Raw genomic sequence first — 19,395 nt, 5'->3', positions numbered from 1 at the left:
TGGTGACTTCAGAAAAAACAATATCTCTCTAACACCTTGAGGGCATTTTTGCAAATTTGGTAAAAATGTTCATTTGGACTCATTTGGTATGGTCTCCCAAGGCAAACAGGTCCTAGGTGAGAGGTCAGACTAAGAGTGATTCAGAAGACCCTTATGATGATGAGATCTAGGTTTCGAGTGCCCTCGTCCGGAGCAGGGATACCGGGGCCCAGTCCTGTAGCCAGGCCTGGGGGAGGGGCTCATTGGCGAGTGCCTGGTGGCTGGGTCTTTGTCCATGGGGCCCAGCCGGGCCCAGCCTGACTGATCGACATGGAACCACCCTTATGTGGACCCACCACCCACAGGAGGAGCCGTAAGGGTCCAGTGCAGTGTGGATCCAGTGGCAGCCAAAGGCAGAGGCCCTGGCGTACCGATCCCTGGCTGACAAAACTGGCTTTTGGGACATGGAATGTCACCTCTCTGGTAGGGAAGAAGCCTGAGCTTGTGCGTGAGGTTGAGAGGTACCGGTTAGATATAGCTGGGCTTTCCTCAATGCATGGCTTGGGTTCTGGAACCAATTTCCTGAAGAGGGGTTGGACTCTTTTCCACTCTGGGGTTGCCATGGGTGAGTGGTACCGGGCTGGGGTGGGGCTACTTGTAGCCCCCCAGTTCAGTGCATTAACATCAGAGTTCTCCCCAGTAAATGGTCTCTGACTGTCATTTGTGCTCATGTGCAAAATGGTAGTTTGGAGTATACAGCTGTCTTGGAGTCCTTGGGAGGGCTGCTAGACAGTGCACCATGAGGGGACTCCATTGTTTTGGTGGCATACTTTGGGGGCAAAGACAGTGAGACCTGGAGGGGTGTGATTTGGAGAAACAGCCTGCCCAATCTGAACCCGAGTGGGGTATTCTGTTGTTGGACTTCTGTGCCATGCACAGTCTGTCCATAATGAACACTTTGTGTAGTCGTCTCCTCTGGTCTGTGACTGCATGTCTTGGACGCTCACATGAAGAGAGGAGCAGAGCTGGCAATTGATCACCACCCGGTGGTGATCAGATGGTGGGGGAGGATGCAGGACCAAACATGTAGTGAGGGTACATCTGGCAGGGACTCCCGTCCGTCGGATCTTCAACTCCCTCTTCCGCCAGAGCTTCAACTGCATACCAGGGGAGGATGGGGACATTGAGTCCGAGTGGACCATGTTCCGCACCTCCATTGCTGAGGAAGACGTGTGGAGCTGTGGCCGCAAGGTTGTTGGTGCCTGTCGTGGTGGTAACCCCCGAACCTGGTGGTGGACACCTGCAGTGAGGGGAGCTGTCAAGCTGAAGAAGGAGTCCTATCAGGCTTGGTTAGTGTGTGGGTCTGCAGAGACATTGGACGGGTACTGGCGGGTCTGGCAGAACACAGTTCTTGCAGGTGCTGAGGCAAAAACTTGGGTGTCAAAGGAGTTTGGTGTGGCCATGGAAAGCGACTTCTCAGGACTTCTCCTCAGCCTTGAGATTCTGGCAACCATCCGGCAGCTCAGGAGGGGGAAGCAGTGCTCTGTCCTGACTTGCAGGGGTGCTGAAGGGTGCATGGGATTTTGCCCAACCAGTCTACACGTGTTTTGTGGGCCTGGAGAAGGCTTATGACCGTGTCCGTTGTGGTGGGGTGCTTCAGGAGTATGGGGTTTGGGGCCCGCTACTGTTGGCCATTCGGTCCCAGGAGCTTGGTTTGGCAGTAAGTCAGCAACAAGTAAGTCAGACTCGTTCCCAGTGCGTGGGGAACTGCGCCAGGGCTGCCCTTTGTCACTGGTTCTGTTCATGATCTTTATGGACAGAATTTCAAGGCTCAGCCAAGGGCCGGCGGGTGTCCAGTTTGGTGGCCTCAGGATTGCATCTCTGCTTTTTGTGGATGATGTGGTCCTGTTGGCTTCATCAATCTGTGGCCACCAGCAGGCGCTTGGACAGTTTGCAGCTGAGTGTGAAGCAGCTGGGATGAGGATCAGCACCTCAAAGTCTGAGGCCATGGTACTCAGCCAGAAATGGGTGGAGTGCCCACTTAGGGTCAGGGGGGAGTTGCTGTCCCAATTGGAGAAGTTTAAGTATCTCGGGGTCTTGTTCATGAGTGAGGGTAGAGGGGAGCGGAAGTTGGATAGACAGATTGAGGTGGTGACAGCAGTGATGCGGACGCTAAATCAGTTTGTTGTGGTAAAGAGAGAGCCGAGACAAGAGGCAAAGCTCTTAATTTACTGGTCCATCTATGTCCCCACCCTCACCTATGGTCACGAGCTATGGGTAGTGACTGAAAGAATGAGATCATGGATACAAGTGGTTAAAATTACTTTTCTCTGGAGGGTGGCCCGGGCTCTCCCTTAGAGATAGGGTGAGAGGCTCAGTCATTCGGGAGAGGCTCACAGTAGAACCACTCCTCCTCTGCATCAAAAAGAGGCAGTTGAGGTGGTTCAGGCACCTTGTCAGGATGCCCCCCAGGACGCTTCCAAGGGGAGGTTTTCTGGGCATGCCCCACCAGGAGGAGACCACAGGACAGACCCAGGACACGCTGGAGAGATTATATCTCTCGACTGACATTGGAATGCCTCAGTATTCCCCCAGAAGAGCTGGGGGAGGTGTCTGGGGAGAGGGAGGTCTGGGCATCTCTGCTGAGGCTGCTACCCCGAGACCTGGACCCAGATAAGTGGCAGAAAATGGATGGATGGAAACACAGAAGAAAGCAGTTTCACTCTAAAAATCAGTGATTTGGCAACGCTTCTTGGAGGACATGTCTTGGAATGGTTGGAAACTGAGACTTCTTACCTTTGTTTATTTGATAACTTATGAACCCAAATATTCAGGATGTTTTTACAGACACACCAAGCAGGCAAGTCCCAGCTGGGACTCTTTTCTGCATGTCATTCCCCCTCTCTCTATCACTCTTAACTGGTTTTTACCATCAGCCGATCAGCAGAGGTGTCCCCCTCTCCATAACAAACAGACCAGGGAATTAAAAGAAACAACAAATAAAGCAGTTTCACTTTAGAAGTCAGAGAGGATGAATGGACGATTCGCTTTAGCTCTTCTGTGGACACAGGGCATCTCAGATTTGATGCATGGATATTCACAAGTGGATGGGATCTGAGCTGCCATTTGCCAGGCTGTTTTCTCTGATAACTTTGGATCCAGACATCTGGATGATAACTAAAATCCTTCATCTGGTTAAAATATATAGTTGAAAACGACCAAGGTGTAAAAAGTTGCTTAAATTGCTTAAGCTTAAAACAGGATAAGTCATTTTTGAGCTTCTGGCAAGCAATAACAACCATTTTGTTTTCATTACTGAAAAACATGCCAGGCAACCATGATGGAGACACATGCGCATAGGAGATATGACATCATTGACAACTAAATGAACCGGAGCATTACCATGATTCAAATCACTATTTCTCTGTTTTGGGAATTGCTAGAAACATTTGAGATAAGTACATAACTCATAAATATATATATAACTACATTATAATGTATTATAAACTATGTATTAAATGTTTATAGTTCTCATTAATGCTATATGATGAGGGATTTAATTAAAGACTACATTAGACACTTGACCAGGGCTGCAGTGTGTAGATTCAGCCTTCTTAGAAGACATCAACTAGTGGATGCCTCACAGCTTTTGGCAGTTACATCAGAATGAATCTAAAACTGATATGCCTCTTTGGCAGAAACAGCAAGGGCTGGAGGCATTATGTTTTCAGGTACCACCTTGTGGGAACATGACACATATGTATACTTGGATTCAAAGAGAAACTGACTACATTGTGGTGGTCAAAGGTCAAGGTCACAGTGACAACTCAAAATAGGTTTTCGGCCATAAAACACATTCATACACTAATTATGACCCAATTTAACACAAATGTATAATAGGATAAAGAGATGACATTTTATATCGAGATGGTCATATGTCAACTTCACTTTGACATCATATTGTTCTGCATAATGCTTCATTATTCAATGATACAACTCCAGTAGGAGAAATTGTGACTATTTTTCCTGCAACTCGGCTGGCTGGCAGAGGCAAACAATTGGTAGTAGTGGTAATTCTAGTTTAAATGTAAGATCCCACACACAGGTGTTGTCTTGATGTGTGTTAAGCTCCCAGAAAAGCAACAGTTTTGATCACCTTTGCTCCTCATATTTCCACATTCTGCTACATTCCAGCTACTGGTGTGTGCATCTGGCATTAATTAAGGCAGTTGATTCTGTATGTTTTGCACTAAATGGATGGAGTTTTACTGCCAGCCATGCAAAAGTGCAGAAGTGGGAAGTGGTCAGGGAGAAAAAGTTGTTGAGAAGAAGTCACAAGGCTAAGCTGTGACAGAAAGAGCTAGAAATCCTGGTCCAGGCAAAAGTACAGAAGAAAAGAAAGGTCAGGATTAAATCTACAATTACAGTAACTCTTTGTCTTAAAAAACTTTGAAGATGTGAAAGCCCTCTAGTATGAACAAACATCTTGTGCAACGCATGCAAGCTACAGCTCACAAAGAAGGTTGTGGCTGAGCTAATCCATCACTTGGCTCTGGGCTGATTGCCACTTGGTAATTATCTCATGATGTTTGATTCTGTATCACTTTCGATTAAAGCTTCAACAGTAAATGAATTCACAAGGAAGTAAACACAATTATTACCAACTGCGGCAACGCAATAATCATTCCATTCTTCATCCTGTGGCGATATGAATCCTGCTTCTTTATTCGCCTGCGTGTTTACAGTCAAATGTGTCAGCACTAATGTGTATGCATTGTATATGCATGAATATACGAAATGGACAGGCAGACTCAGTGAGGCAGCACTTAGTCATAAGAGTTGAGCTGTGGACTGACTAAGGAAGATTCCAGGGCCAATCCCTCAGCAGGTGCAGGAGTCACAACTAAACTCCTGGTATTGAATGTATTGTTTGTTTCATTGAATTGTAGTCATAGTTTGAATGATTAATGAAGACTGCTGCTGAACCGAAAGCAACACCAGTCAGTCTTATATAATGTGCTCTACTTTGAAGTCCCACAGTGTTGCAGAGAACCTTCATTGTTTCATTGCACCTGCAGGTTTCCAGTAAACAGACAGCCTTTATCTTCAGTCTCAGCAGTAATATGCCCAAACAAACAGTGGCCTAACATTAACTCTTAGTTAAAGGTCCTATATTTTACACCTTTCCAGTGTTTTATTTTTATATAACATGTGTTGATATATGATTTAAGAACCAAAAACCATCTCAATGGATCTCCTATCTGACACTACGTCCACTACGTTTTCATTTTAAAACACATCGCTTCTGCTACGTTTTCACCTCCCGTCCATACTGCTCTGGAGTTTTCCAGACTTGAAAATGGAGCGTTTTGGAAATGATGACATAGACACACCCTGATTGGCTCTTATCAGCTTCGGCTACCAGTAGTGAAAACATGAATTACAAGCGTTACTGACCTGGTTGTCTTTGCTAGCAGCTGTTGCTCATTGAAATCCTGTGTGTTAACACTACAACTGCCTTTGCTTTCCTCATTTGTAGTATTTTCCGCAACTAATCAGTTGAGTACACCTGAGAGTAGACAATCAACTTCCTGTTTACACCGTATCGCGCATGCCCAGTGTCCGTGAATGGTCACGCATGTATATGTTTTCAGGTGTGGTAGTATGGACATAGATTGTTTCTGATATGGAGCGAAAACGCTTGTCTGGACGGAGATCTTTTCTATCTTAAAACACTGTTTTCAAATGAATACGTAGTAGCGTGGATGTAGCCTCAGGCTTCTCTCTGGAGCTCTAGTGACAACAGGTCAGTCAGCCAATCAGAAGAGAGGATCTGAGCTCCTCTAACATCAGTTTAATTAACATAACTCAGTAAAACTTTACTTTAACTCCTTCTACTCACTCTTGCATTTACACGCCTTACATTAACATGTAAAGAATGATGTTTACCACACTATAATGTAGTTATAAGAAGAGGTATATGTTAATATATGTTATCTGCTCTAACACTTCCTGCGGACACCTGTATAAAAAGCTTATGATTAACAATATAGTAAAACACAATCGTGATTGTATGAAATATGTTTTCATTCAGGAGAATTGTTTGTTGAGCCAGTGACTCCTCAGATTAAATAAATACCTTTTGTTTTCAGTCATGCAAGGTGGTGTGGTAGGCTACTTTCAGTTTCATCTTTAGATAAGTCGGAGATTATCAGTGTATTATCTGTACCTTTGTGACATTCTTGCTTGTCACAGTCCTGTCACATGAAAATGATAAGTTGTGGGAAACCGCCCAGCCTCAAGTCAAGGCTGCTGGACTTCATTGCTTAACTTGCTTCCACCGTGATCCGACTCTGGATGAGTTGTAGATAATAGATGGATGAAAGGCTGGGTGATTGGTAGATGGTTGATTGGGCCCAAAGTGTGCCAATAAAACATTTCCCACGCCATTACATAACCACCACCAGCAGCCTGAACTATTGACAGATGGCAGGTTGGGTCCGTGGATTCATGCTGTTGGCGCTAAATTCTCACCCTACCATCTGCTGCCTCAACAGAAATCCAGATTCATCAGACCAGGCTATGTTTTTCCAGTACTCAACTGTCCAGTTTTGGTGAGCCTGTGCCCACTGCAGCCTCAAACTCTAGAGACTGTTGAACATGAAAATCCCAGGAGATCAGACCATCCCATCTGACACTAACAACCAAAAACTGAGATTACGTTTTTTCCTCATTCTTAAGTTTGATGTGAATATTAACTAATGCTCCTGACCTGTATCTGCAGTAGTTTATGAGTAGGACTGCTGCTGCATGATTGGCTGATTGGATAATTGCATGAATGATCAGGTGTACAGGTAGTCCTAATACAATGCTCGATGAATGTACATACTTAATATGCAGTATGTACATAATTTCGTGATAACACGATATCCTTGATTTGAAGTGAGGACCTTTGCTGTATAGAAGGCAATGTAAGGCAAAGAGGTTTGAGTGAGCAGTCAGTTCTCACATCACAGAAGCTCGTTCTGTGAGTAGAAAGTATGAAGTTTGACTGCTGTGGGTGTTACAGTAAAATGTTTATATACTGTGTCTAAGATGATTGGCATGAAGGGAAGCAGTACACACATATCATTATCCATCACTCGCAGTAAATCACCCAACTCTGAGGCAAGTATCCAATTATTTACATCATGAAGTTTTTTTTTTTCAAATTGAATGTGACAGCATTTGATGTTAACACAGTATGACTCCACATCCCTGTATCTAGATAGATAGGCAGCTAAAATGCCTCCTGTATGCTGCAGGGTTCATATTAGCAGTGGTTCAGTGGTTTGTCTCCTAGCTCCAGATAGATCAGCCTCTGTCTATCTAATATCTCCTACCATTGTTATGCAGATGACTCTGATGACACTGAGGATATTGAATCTCAATGTTATCTGATTCTGATGTGCAAATTTTCTGATCTGGAGATTTTCATGATAAGGGAGGTATTTAAACCTTGTGGCCCAATTCCAATATGGCCCTTACACCAGCCCACAAACCCACAAATATGAGTTTCATGCAGTTATTTCCAAATGATAAGTCATAGGTTGCCTCACCTCAAACAGACATTTGATTAATTATTTTCATGCACATGTGATGAAATTAGTTTACTTTGTATTTTGACACGAACATGCCGTTGTGTACCAGAAAAAACAGTACATGTTTTTTTTTTGTTTTTTGTTTTTTTTTAGTTGCCTGTGTTGCACATTTTTATGAACTATCGGGGAAAAAAGGATATAATCAGATTAAAAAGGCAATTTTAATTACAAAGAAGGCCTTGGTGTGTCACTTTACTGTAGTGCCACCTTCAGGTGATATGCCATACAGTTGTACAACTGCACATTGTGCAGTTTTTGTGAGAAAGCTGTGGCCTGTAGACATTAACCTAACGCCCTAACCCTCACCCAGCAGCCTCTTCATATGAGGGGGCCACCACACTCACAAGAACTTGGTAACCAATCACAAAACAAAAAGCAAATGACAGTCTGTGTTTGACTCAAATGCTACACAACAAAACTGGGGAATATTAGATGCAAAGAAATTTAAAAAGTGGTGCGAAAAGTGGATTGTGAGGGCAGAAATGACAGTGGCCTTTATGAGCAGATTGTGTACATGTTGAACTGAGAACTCCAGGAATAAAGAATCACTATATGTTTCTGCTCTTAGGCTAATGAGTAAATACATTAAGTGTTTTGTAAATGACCAGATGGTAGCACTTCATTTTTAATCTTTAATCTTTAATTTTTTATCATAAATATAACATTTTAATATCAAACTGAGACTCAGCTGTCACCTGGTGTTGGCAGTTTCTTCCCCAGGGTCTGTTCAGTTCAGACTGACTCTGTCATCAGTGCCTGATCATCGTCACAACCTCAGCTGGGATTTCCCTTCTCGCTGTCTGACCTCAATCCGCCTCAAATAACAATTCAACAAGAATCAAGACGCAGACAAAACAAACCACAGACACACACACAAAGCATTGTGTTTATTATGTAATTAAGACTTTAAACCTTTTACCTTTGCACATTCATCTGTCCACAACTGCATAACATATTTTCAAACTAAAACTGTAACCTCTTATTATAATGAGTACATGTATTTTATGTTTCAAAGGCACAGTCTGTGATCCAGATGTAGACACCATCAAACACAGAAAATCACTGGCAGACAGCTACCTTCACTTGAGGACATATACAGATTTCGATGCCTATGCTGAGCTCTTCGCTCTGCTGCCCTCTGGAGGGCACTACAGGTTCACTCAGACTTCAGAGTCTTTGCCCCAGTGCCACCAAGAACTAACTCTGTTAAAATAATCATAATAATTTGTTTAAGTGCAATTATCCAGCTAAACTCAACAAATGGTGCAATACAGAATATTTATTATTCACTCCTGTTTTTATTATTGATTTGTTTGCTATTTATACTCTTTACTGTGTGTGTTTTTCTGTCTCGTCTTATATTTTTATGGATCATTTGTGCCACTGAAGAGATGCAGTAAATTTCCTTGCATAGCTCTACAGTGAGAAATAAAGGCTGTCACTTCTACTCTAATCTAGGATGTGAGGAGCTGTCACACCAAAATAGTTTGACATATCTTTCAATTAATAGACTGACAACAAACAACAAACAAAACAACGATCAAATTCACTTTAATGCGCCCTTAACAAAGCCAAACACAAAAAGCCAAATTCCTCAAGTATTTCTGTCCACCTTACTTAGTAAGCCTAAAACACCTGAGGATAATTGCTGGTATGTGCTTGCACAAAGGTGACACAATAAAGCCACTGTAACTGAAAAAATCCTGCAAGACGAGACAGGGTGGAATTTAGTTTTCTCTGACAGTGAAGTTAAGGTATTTGAACCAGCACAAATAGAAACCAAAATCATTCTCATTGATTTCTTTGTGTATGGTGCAATGTACTAACTATGTACTCCATAATAAGATTGTTTTCTAAGATATAATGTTTATGGCTTGTGCCTTTGACAGTGAACAGTATAAAGAGACAGTGATGATCCAGGAATGCCTTTAACATGTTAGACCACCCTCCCACTAACCAAGGAAGTCCCATCATGAAGATTATAATGAGTCTCAAGAGAGCCTGTCTTTAAAGGATAAGTTCACAATTAATATCAACAATGAAGCAGGTTTTGCTTGCTGTAATGATTCCTCCTGTTCATACTGACCATTAAAAGATCCCTTCATTACATGGGGTCACAGATCTACAGTCCTCGTTGGTGCAAAAATGCCTTTCAGTGTTTATTTGAAGCTAATTTGAAGCTTCATCAGTCTGGGCTAAACACGTCAAGTGAATCTCTGCAGGATGAAAAACACAGTCAAGACTGTACTTCAAGGACGACAACTTTGTAAGATACTCACTTTATTTTATCTAATTAGTTAGCATGTTAGCACTTTCAGTTGTCTCGCCCCAAAGTCTGTGGGTTTTTTAAATGGGTTTTTGGTTAGATGACTGAACTTAGGTCTGTGGTTAACACAAGCTCAAGACATTTTCACTTTTTATTCTACAACACAAAATATGTCATTAAATATCCAAGTCACTTCTTTCAGGTTTTACACTTAAAAAAGGACAATTGCTAACAAATCATAGAAGTGGTGTTAATTAGTGAAGATTATTGTTTCAATTGTCACAGAGAATAACCCATAAGATAATATAAAAATCCCACAGGCTTTTTGTCGAGGGAACCAGGGTGATGCTAACATCTGGGTTAGCCTACAAACACTCAGCGTTATTTTTCCACAGACCATGGACTGTGGTTCAAAGCATGATGGGAAGAGATCTTCTAATGGCATATCTGAACAGGAGGAGTGGGGGATGACTGTGAGTATTGTTTTCAGACAGATTTGTAAAATGTGAACCAATCTTTTAATAATAAACAACAAAATGGTGTGTAGAACTGAGATGAGCTGGGTTTAGTTCTCCCAGTCTGAATCTATTAGAGCATTGCGGTCTTCTTCTCTTCTCTTCTTTCTGAAGTAACTAACAATCACAGCCATCAACACCACTGATACTAAGAAGGCGCTGGCAAAGACCATGGTGCTGATGTTGGTGTTTAGGATCTGCTTGATTTCCCAACCTCCTCCATTTGATCTGGTGTCTGGAGAAACTGGCGGAGGACTCACTGAAAGACAACACAGCAGTTTTTTTAGATATATATATCTATATAGATAGATAGATAGATAGATAGATAGATAGATAGATAGATAGATAGATAAATCATCATATATCAACCTGCATGCCAGTTGTCACTCTCAACATTATCATCATTGGCTTTATTGGGAGCAGCTGGCTGGACAAATTGCAAAGGACCCTGGGTAATGTAGTGGCTGACAGTCTCCCTGCTCAGCCCTCGCCTGCGTCTGCGGGATGGATTCTTCAGACAGCCCTGGGCACATCTGGAAAAGGGACTGTCAGCCTCGCACAGGATGACGGAGCAGGTGATGTACACCTGTACGGCGGAAGGTGAGAATTTTTAGTTCAGAAGTAAACAAGTGATGCTTGCACGGGAGGAAACATGTAGTTCATGTTGTCCATTTTTTGTGCAAATTTTCGCAAATTTCAATTTCCTTAGTGGATTGACTGAATTGTTTGGACTCAATAGATTGATCTGTAAGAGCACTGCAGTATGACTGCACACATGTAACACAAACCTTTCACATTTGTACACAACTAAAGTGCAGGATCTTTCTCTAACCTAAACCAGGATAGTGTGAGAGTCTGAACAGAACCATGAAACAGTTTGATAAAGTTGGAGTCACTACAGGCGTTATTGGTTATTGTTCTGCAACATCAGAAAATATCAGAAAACAAACATATTTCAATAGCAACATATTTGCAACTCGTATTAATCAAAACAATTGATCATTATGTGAACACAACATGTAATGTGGGTGCAGTTTGTGATATAATATAAATTGTGATACAAATTTTAAGATATGGGGAAGATGACTCTGTTGTCTGTTTGCAGTTCTAACTGAATGTGACACCATTAAACTGTGGTTGGAGACAGCATCTGTGAGGAGCCACAGGAGTGAACAAGCACAAAGAGCACTCCTCAGTTTCAGTTTGAACCAAACACTGGATGGAATGACCTGAATGCAAATCTTCACGAAGCAGAGTGGAGCATGAACACTGCTTTCTGTTTGTCAGATTTACCTGGTCATAGTTTCCGGTGAATTTGAAGGCTTGAACCTCGAAGTTGAATGAAGTTCGATTAGATGGGTAGACTTTAACTGTCTCATCTTCAAGACACCTGTAAGACATGTTCATGAAAGTTTGTTATTATCTTCCTCGATAATTAACTCAAAGGTCCTATGTAGTCTAAAGGTAGATGTCCATGTGTTTGTGATCATAAAGCAGGTCTAGGTTCTATATTAATACTGTGAAAGTATCAAAGCCTCAGTCCACAGAGAAATGCACACAGCCTGTATTCAGACACTGAGCCTTAAAACCAGCCGTCAGGACTTCTGGAACTTTGTGATGTCACAACAAAGCAGTCACAACCCACCTGGACCCACCAGCCAACCTTGCAGGATCTGGTTTATCTGAGTGTTTACCTGAAATCTGCTATATTTTCATTTGATAACTCAGAACAGTCAGCCAATCAGAAGAGAGGCTCAGGACCAAACATCTTCAAATAAAAAGGCAAAAACATTTTTGTTCGTGATCCCAAAAAAGCATCAGCACTCACCCGTTCTTGATGATGTCATAGGAGAGGGTGTTTTCAGGGTTGTCGTCAGGAGTGGCTTTGCATGATTCAACAAACAATTTCACGTTGGGTAGCTCCGATTGAGCTTCAATACCCATGTAGATCTTCTGTAGCAGCTTCACCTCCACTGGATAGGCGCGGGCGTCCACCTTATTTGTAAAGTTGCCATCAAGGAATATCTCAAAAGCATAGCCGAAGCTGCCAAAACTGGACTCCGTGAAGATGTAGTCAGACTTGTGGAGATTGTAGTAACTGGAGATGCTGATGGTTTTGGGAAACTGGCAGGAGAAACCAAGCTTGACTGTCCTCCTCCGGGTTATAACCTCATTGGGCAACTCGAAGGAGTTGATCTCATTCTTGAAAACGATAAAGTCGCCTTTATCCTTTATTTACAACAAAAAAGTGGGAGAAAAGCCACGAATAACTGAGAGGGAAATACACAGGAATTTAAAATTCACACAAGCTGAATTCATTATCTGCTTTTCAATGTGTTTTACAGCTACACTTGAATTCTTACTACAACCAATGAGGTCTGATTATTTGGATTTTTCGTAACAATGTAAATGTTTTTTTCCGTACCTCGACTTTTGTGCCACAGGTGCTGAACGACATGCTGCCCATGATGTGAGTGTTGTTGGAGGTGAGAGAGCAGGACGGGTCGCTCAGCTTCAGGAAGTTTTCATCGATGTCCGGCATGGAGGCTTTTTCCAGGGCCACCTTCATCGCATTGGGGGAGCATTCAACAGTGGCTTTGCCTTTAAATCACAGTCCATGTTAACTCCTTATTAGTAACACAGTATAGTTTCAGAATATTAATACATCTTCAGAATATAAACATTAACACACACATTCATTCAAACTATATGTTATGCACATTGTATTGTGTTAAGTTAGCACTGTGAGAGTTCACCATACAAATGATGTTGAACTTGCAGCAGAAAGTAAAACAAATTTGGCTAAAATCAGATCTGAGATTGTTGTTATTGCTAAATGAGACTCAGTACATTTATTCAGTAGTTTTAACATAAAGTTTGAATTCCAAGAAAATAACTTCTGTCTGTGGTTTTTTATTGCACAGATAACTGATGATAAACAGACCTTGAGTGATAGATGCTTGGGTCACCATGACAACAACACACCTCATCTCTGACTGGCTGAATGACAAAAGTAAGAAAATATATTTCAGTGCAAAAACACAAGATAAAAAAACAACAGTAATTCTTTTTATGTTACTGATGCAGCAATCTAGTAAATAATTTTAATGTTTTACTGAACATGTTCTTTTCATTATCTAAATTTAACAGGCGAGATTTTTTCTGTTAGATCAAACAGATTTGACAGAAATCTGATTGAATTATGGATTTTGAGTTTGTTTTGTTTGGTGGAGGCTCATTAAACCAAACCTGCAAGAAACGATAAAAATAAAATTAAGCAGGAAATTTACAACATGGTCTTTTTCAGTACATGTAGATAACACACTCACGTTTCGTTTGTCTCTGCGGTGAAGCAGACTGGGACGAATCTGTACAGATCGCTCTGCTGCGGCGTCCAGCTCACAGTGACTTCAGCTGTTCCTGATGTCTTGTCTCTGAACTCTTTGCTCATGTTCTGAGGGCCGCTGACCTGGAAGTCATGTATGCTTCAGGAAAATGGAGGCAGAGAGGAAGAGACATGAATAATGATCCTGACATGCAAGGTCTTATCATCTTCCTTTTTCAGGCAGAGATGATGGGTTTTTACAGGGGATTTGAGGGCTACGTGAGTGGCATAGTTAATAAATGCAAGAAGTAAATACCTGGCATGGTGAGCCTGTGCTTGGGCGAAAAGCTGGAACGTCTGACCCACGGTGGCGTGAAGAATATCACCATGTGAAGGAGTCTTAGACAAGAACATGGGCTGCACATGACCAGCTTCACAGCTCGGTATTGGAGGAAGGACTGAAACATGAGATGGTATCAGGACGGGGAAAAAACAAAAAAAAACAAAAACAAAAAAAAAACAAAACAAACAACAACAAAAAAAATATATATATTTTTTTTTCATCATCATCACATGTCCCTAGAAAAAAAAGTCTTCAGGCTGTCATGCCTCTTATTATTATTCCTTTGTCTTTATATACATTGAGTTAGTTTAGCTGTAGCACTACAGGTTAAGACCACATTCAGAAAGATTCAGGTGCTATTCTTTTCAGTTGTCTTGCTTGTGCCTAAACACAGGAAGCCGTGTTGTAGCACGTTTGTTCCTCTCCCTTGAAAATTGTATGGAAGACAAAATGTGATTTAAGAAACTAGTAATAACTTATTTACAATAATTGAAAATTAAGTTGTTAGCAATTAACCAAAAAGAAATTAATTACAATGCTTGAAATTAAATTAACTCAATACTGTACTTGAGTACAATTTTAATTTATTTGTATTTTACTGGAGTACTTCAATTTAATACTATACTTTTTACTTTTACTCCTCTAAATTTCACAGGAAAATAATTTACTTATTACTTCACTACATTTATCTAACAATGATAGCTTGTGATTTTATATACAAAACACATTCTCCAGTCATTTACACATATTTGTATTGTACGTATTTATATTTTTCACATCTTTATTGTACATATTTCATTTTATTTTATGATCAGATTTTGATTCATATTTAGTCTACTACTTGGCAGTAAAACGATTCTGATTCTGATTCTGAAAAAATGTTTTGCATCATGGAAATGAAGTCAAAGTATTTTGAGAAAAAGGTTGTTACTTCACAGTATCACCAAAATATGAAATACAATTTTCAGTCTTATTAAAATGTGACAAAATAACAACATACATTTTCTCTTAAATTACAACTGTATTATCGTTTATCTAATACTATTACAACTTTATTCTTGTAATATTATTTGTTGTGATACTGTACATTAGGTTTAATGTTGTAAAGTCTATTTATGACAATATTAAGAGGAGCAAAATAATATTTCTAGAAATCCCCTTTAACTTCTATTGTATGGTCTTCAGGTCAAATCAAGTTTTCTTAAGTCAGACATTAAACACATTGTCCATAAACTGTATGGATTGCATGTTTGTGTCACTTACTCTCCACTGAGAACTGGAGCTTTAGTTTGCAGAGAGGTGGTAAGCTTGTGTTGGACGCCTCTCGTAACACTGAGGTTCCATCAGCGTAGGTCAAAGTGATGTTTGTGGTGGAGAAGTCCTCCAGCATCACCTCAAACACCTGTACACCAGTGTCGACTTGACCCGTACTCGTCAGTGTGCATGAAGTCTGGAAAGACACGAAGAGTAAATGAAGATGATTAAAATTAATCTTTATAGAAAACAATCACTGAGAACTTTTACTCAACATCATTGATATGAAAGTATAACAAACCTCTTGACTTGCCATTGCTGTCAGTGACAAAAGATACTGTATTATTGTAACTAATAGCCCATCAGAATTTTTTTCATTTTTTTAATAAAAGGTCAATATGTGCTGTAAATATGTACCCAAGACAACTAATTTTATGTGAACATGCACGACAAAAGATTCATATTTTCAACTCAACTGAAACATGAATTATCATAAAACAATATGACTGTTATGTTTGATCATTACAGCCCCTGTCAGTCTGTCATCATGTGTATTTACATTGTCCAGAGTGAAGTTTGAGGGAACTGGAGCTCCTGAACTGAAGCGGCATCTCACTTTATCTCCGTCTGGATCATGTGCCAGAAGACGAATCCTTGAAAAACAGTTCTGAGGCACCCTGTGAGAAAACCCAGCACAGTGTAATATCTCATTAAATATAGATTCAAACATTTGTTCAGATAAATATAATTTAACAATCAGTTTTCATGTTTATGCATTAGGTGTTTTTTTTGGTTTGTTTGTTTGTTTGTTTTTTTTGTTTTTCAAGTTATAACAATATATTTTCACATTATTACATTATTATCACATTATAACAAGAAACTTTTTTGTTATAACAATATAATAATACCAATATAATATTCATATTGTTATAACATTAAACCTTTCACATTGTAACATGATAACTTAACGTTAGATGAGCTACAGTCTAGTTTTCATCAAAACGAGCTGTTCTCCCAGCTGGAGTTTGTATATTGTAATAACATGAAAATATCTTGTTATAATGTGAAAAACAATCAACTTTTTTTTCATTTATTCTGGTGTGGCAGCAATAGGCTTCTGTAGATTTAGTTTGTCTTTTTTTTTTTTTTCTTTGTCAACAAAGGGATTAACAGAAACCAACAAAACAACATCCAATGTCTATTATCACATATGACCTGCAATTTACAGTTACAGTAAATTGATCATATTCAAGGCACATTTTCATCAATGAGAAAAAAAACCCTGTCTGAATTATATAACAAAGGGAAAAAGAAAATAAAAAAACTAGAAAAACTGGATCAACCTCCTTCCCAGCAGGCCACATTTCTTTTGGCACCTATTGTTACCAAACATCCATGTCATTCCATTTGCACTGACAGATACAAAATATTTCTGACTGATGTTGTCTGCGACCTACTTTACCTGCAAATGTTATCCAGTTTTTTAGATTTACCCTGTTAGAAACGAAAAGGCTCGTACCTCAGAGAGGACACGGTTGTTGTCACTGGGCAGCTGTTGAGGGCGTGTGAGTCAGATCGAGTTCCCAGGTCCAACTCTGCATGAGTCGTCCAGTTTGTTTTCCCGTTGACATTAGACACCCAGCAGCAGCCTGAGCCCCTGAGCAGAGGGAGGTGGAAGGTGTTATCACTCATAAATACATTCATGCCTTTACACCCACATCCCCCTGCCAGCTGGGAGCCCACAGAGATGGAGGGATGCTTTCACTTCTGCAGGCGCTTCAAATCCTTCATCTGAGCCAAATCTGAGAGGGAAAATCACTTTCTGGTTACAATTTAAAAATGATGGTAATCTCTGCCTAATGCTAAATTTCTATATTGAATACAAATATTCTCCATATTATTTCTTCACATTATCATATGTGCAGTATTAAACAAATCACCAAAAAAAGCAAGTGTCCTTGAAATTTTGTCTCACTCCCTGTTTTAAAATGGTCTCTGCTTTGTGTCTTGTCTGTTTTAGATTAATTTTTCCATTTTTATATAAACAGTAGGTGTTAGGATTCCCCCCATGTTCTCCTCCGTTTTCCCCTTGTGTGTTTTCTCTTTCTTTTCATTCTTCACTCTGTGCTCAGCTCAGCTTCATGATAAAACTACATTGTAAATGTTGCCCGCCTCCTTTTCTGTGCTTTGCATTTTTAAAACAAAATCTGCTCAGTTATAACAAATAGGCCTCTTTTTCTTTTTTCTACATTATTGCTGTTATTTTATTGATCTGTTGTATGTTCAGTCTTTTGTAGGGCTTGATTATGATTATTATTATTACTAAATTACACATACAGTGTTTTACTTGCTTTGGTGCTATATATTAAGCACATTATGTATGTGACTTTATTTCAGAAAAGACTGAACCCTCATTTTACCTTTTTAACTCATTTTAATTTTCTGATGTAATTTTGTCTTCAGCCTATGAGCGCCACCACAGCTACACTCAGGCTGCACCCACAGTTGAAAACACAACAAATGTCTAAAGACCTGATGCCAGAAAAAGTTGGTTCCTGTGAGCTGGTCTTACCTGAGAGAAAAGGAGGTTTTATTAGTTGAAACGGTTGCTGTTGTGCGTCCTTCAGACTGGCACCACCGGCCTTGATCTGTGTCATCCTGATCCGTTTGCAGGACACTTGACTCATTAAAGCTCGTGCAGACCCCGCTCTCACACGTGAAGGACGACTGGTCTTCACAGCTGCTCCTGCCATTCTGTCTGTGATAGAAGGTCACCTACAGGGTTTGGGAGAGAACAGCATCGATACCGTGTAGAAAGAACAACTTCAAGTTTCCTAAGAAAAGAGGGTTTGTTAAAGGTCCCATATCGTCTAAAGGTAGATGTCCATGTGTTTGTGATTATAAAGCAGGTCTAGGTTCTATATTAATACTGTGAAAGTATCAAAGCCTCAGTCCACAGAGAAATGCACACAGCCTGTATTCAGAAACTGAGCCTTAAAACCAGCCGTCAGGACTTCTGTGACTTTGTGATGTCACAACAAAGCTCTCAGCTAAGACCTTCTCTTCTGATTGGTCGTTGTTACTAGAGCTCCAGAGAGAAGCCCGAGAGAGGAGATGTAAAAACACTGAGATGGTTTTTGATTCTTAAAACTACAAATATGTCAACACTTCAAATAAAACACAGGGGAAGTGGGAAATATGGGACCTTTAAGCCAGTCCAATCAATCTGTTCATTTTTTAACAAAATTATCTGTGCTGTTTGTAAAAATAAATAAATATTTTGTAGATGACAGTCATGCAGGTGTTTCAGCACTTGCTCCGTGGCTGCATGGTTTCTTAAATCAGGAATCTTGCACTGTTTCTCCTTTTACAAATCACAGACTCAGTTTACTCAGGCAATTTTTTTTTTTTTTTTTTACAAGCAGCATAAGTTTATCAAGAAATAAGAATTTGAAATGTTTAATCCAAACCGGTAGGTTTATCAAAAATTTTTTACTGGCAGCTATTTTTTATGAAATTATGTCAAATATTAAAATTTAAAGAAGATAATGATAAAATTACTGTACCCTAAATGTCCCATCGGCCTCCTTCTTCGGAGGCATGAAACTAATGCTGTCTCCATAAAAGCTGAGAGCCGAAGCAGTCCCCAGTAATGCAGACAGCAGCAGGAGAAGTGCACCTGCCTCCATGGCGTCTAACTTCATCTGTTCGTGCAAAAGCTTGTTCAGTCACTTTCAGTGTCCCAGATGGGAGAGGCAGCTCCCTTGAATTTCACTAGACAGGAATAACCAGACCTGGAATGAACAATATGTTTTGTTTTGTTATCTTTGAGACCGCAGTCATGAGAACATATTTTGTGTTGGAGGGCATTAAGGCATTTGTTTGATATGAACTTCCATCCACTGGTTTGAGTTACATTTGTTCAATCACGAAGCCTTTCGAGGAAATTACAGAATTGATAAAACAAAACTTAACTTGGTTGATCTCTTCTTCACGACAAAACCCAGACAAAAGACTTAACCGATCTAAAAACCATTTCAGTGGGTGAATTACAAAGCACAACAGCAGCACCT

The 19,395-nt window shown here is 40.3% G+C and overlaps 1 protein-coding gene across 1 annotated transcript; it reads right to left on the bottom strand.

Annotated features, from left to right (window-relative positions):
• Positions 1-9,154: 9,154 nt before the first annotated feature.
• Positions 9,155-19,106, bottom strand: LOC139628248 (zona pellucida sperm-binding protein 2-like). Its single transcript, XM_071489748.1, has 13 exons — positions 18,889-19,106; positions 17,895-18,097; positions 16,842-16,979; positions 15,882-15,999; positions 15,332-15,518; positions 14,042-14,183; positions 13,730-13,885; positions 13,345-13,400; positions 12,826-13,001; positions 12,229-12,629; positions 11,694-11,790; positions 10,770-10,986; positions 9,155-10,659 (listed from the first exon to the last, which is right to left on the bottom strand). Exons 1-13 carry the CDS (start codon positions 19,024-19,026, stop codon positions 10,451-10,453), a joined length of 2,238 nt encoding a protein of 745 aa, XP_071345849.1. The 5' UTR covers positions 19,027-19,106; the 3' UTR covers positions 9,155-10,450.
• Between the last annotated feature and the right edge of the window lie 289 nt (positions 19,107-19,395).

The sequence above is a fragment of the Trachinotus anak genome, unplaced genomic scaffold (genome assembly GCF_046630095.1).
Source record: "Trachinotus anak isolate AG129_WGS33_773 ecotype Australia unplaced genomic scaffold, CSIRO_AGI_Tana_v1 ptg000011l, whole genome shotgun sequence".
In the NCBI taxonomy this organism is placed as follows: Eukaryota; Metazoa; Chordata; class Actinopteri; order Carangiformes; family Carangidae; genus Trachinotus; species Trachinotus anak.
The sequence above is the reverse complement of the archived record's forward strand: the minus strand, read 5'-3'. Positions and strand labels throughout refer to the sequence as shown.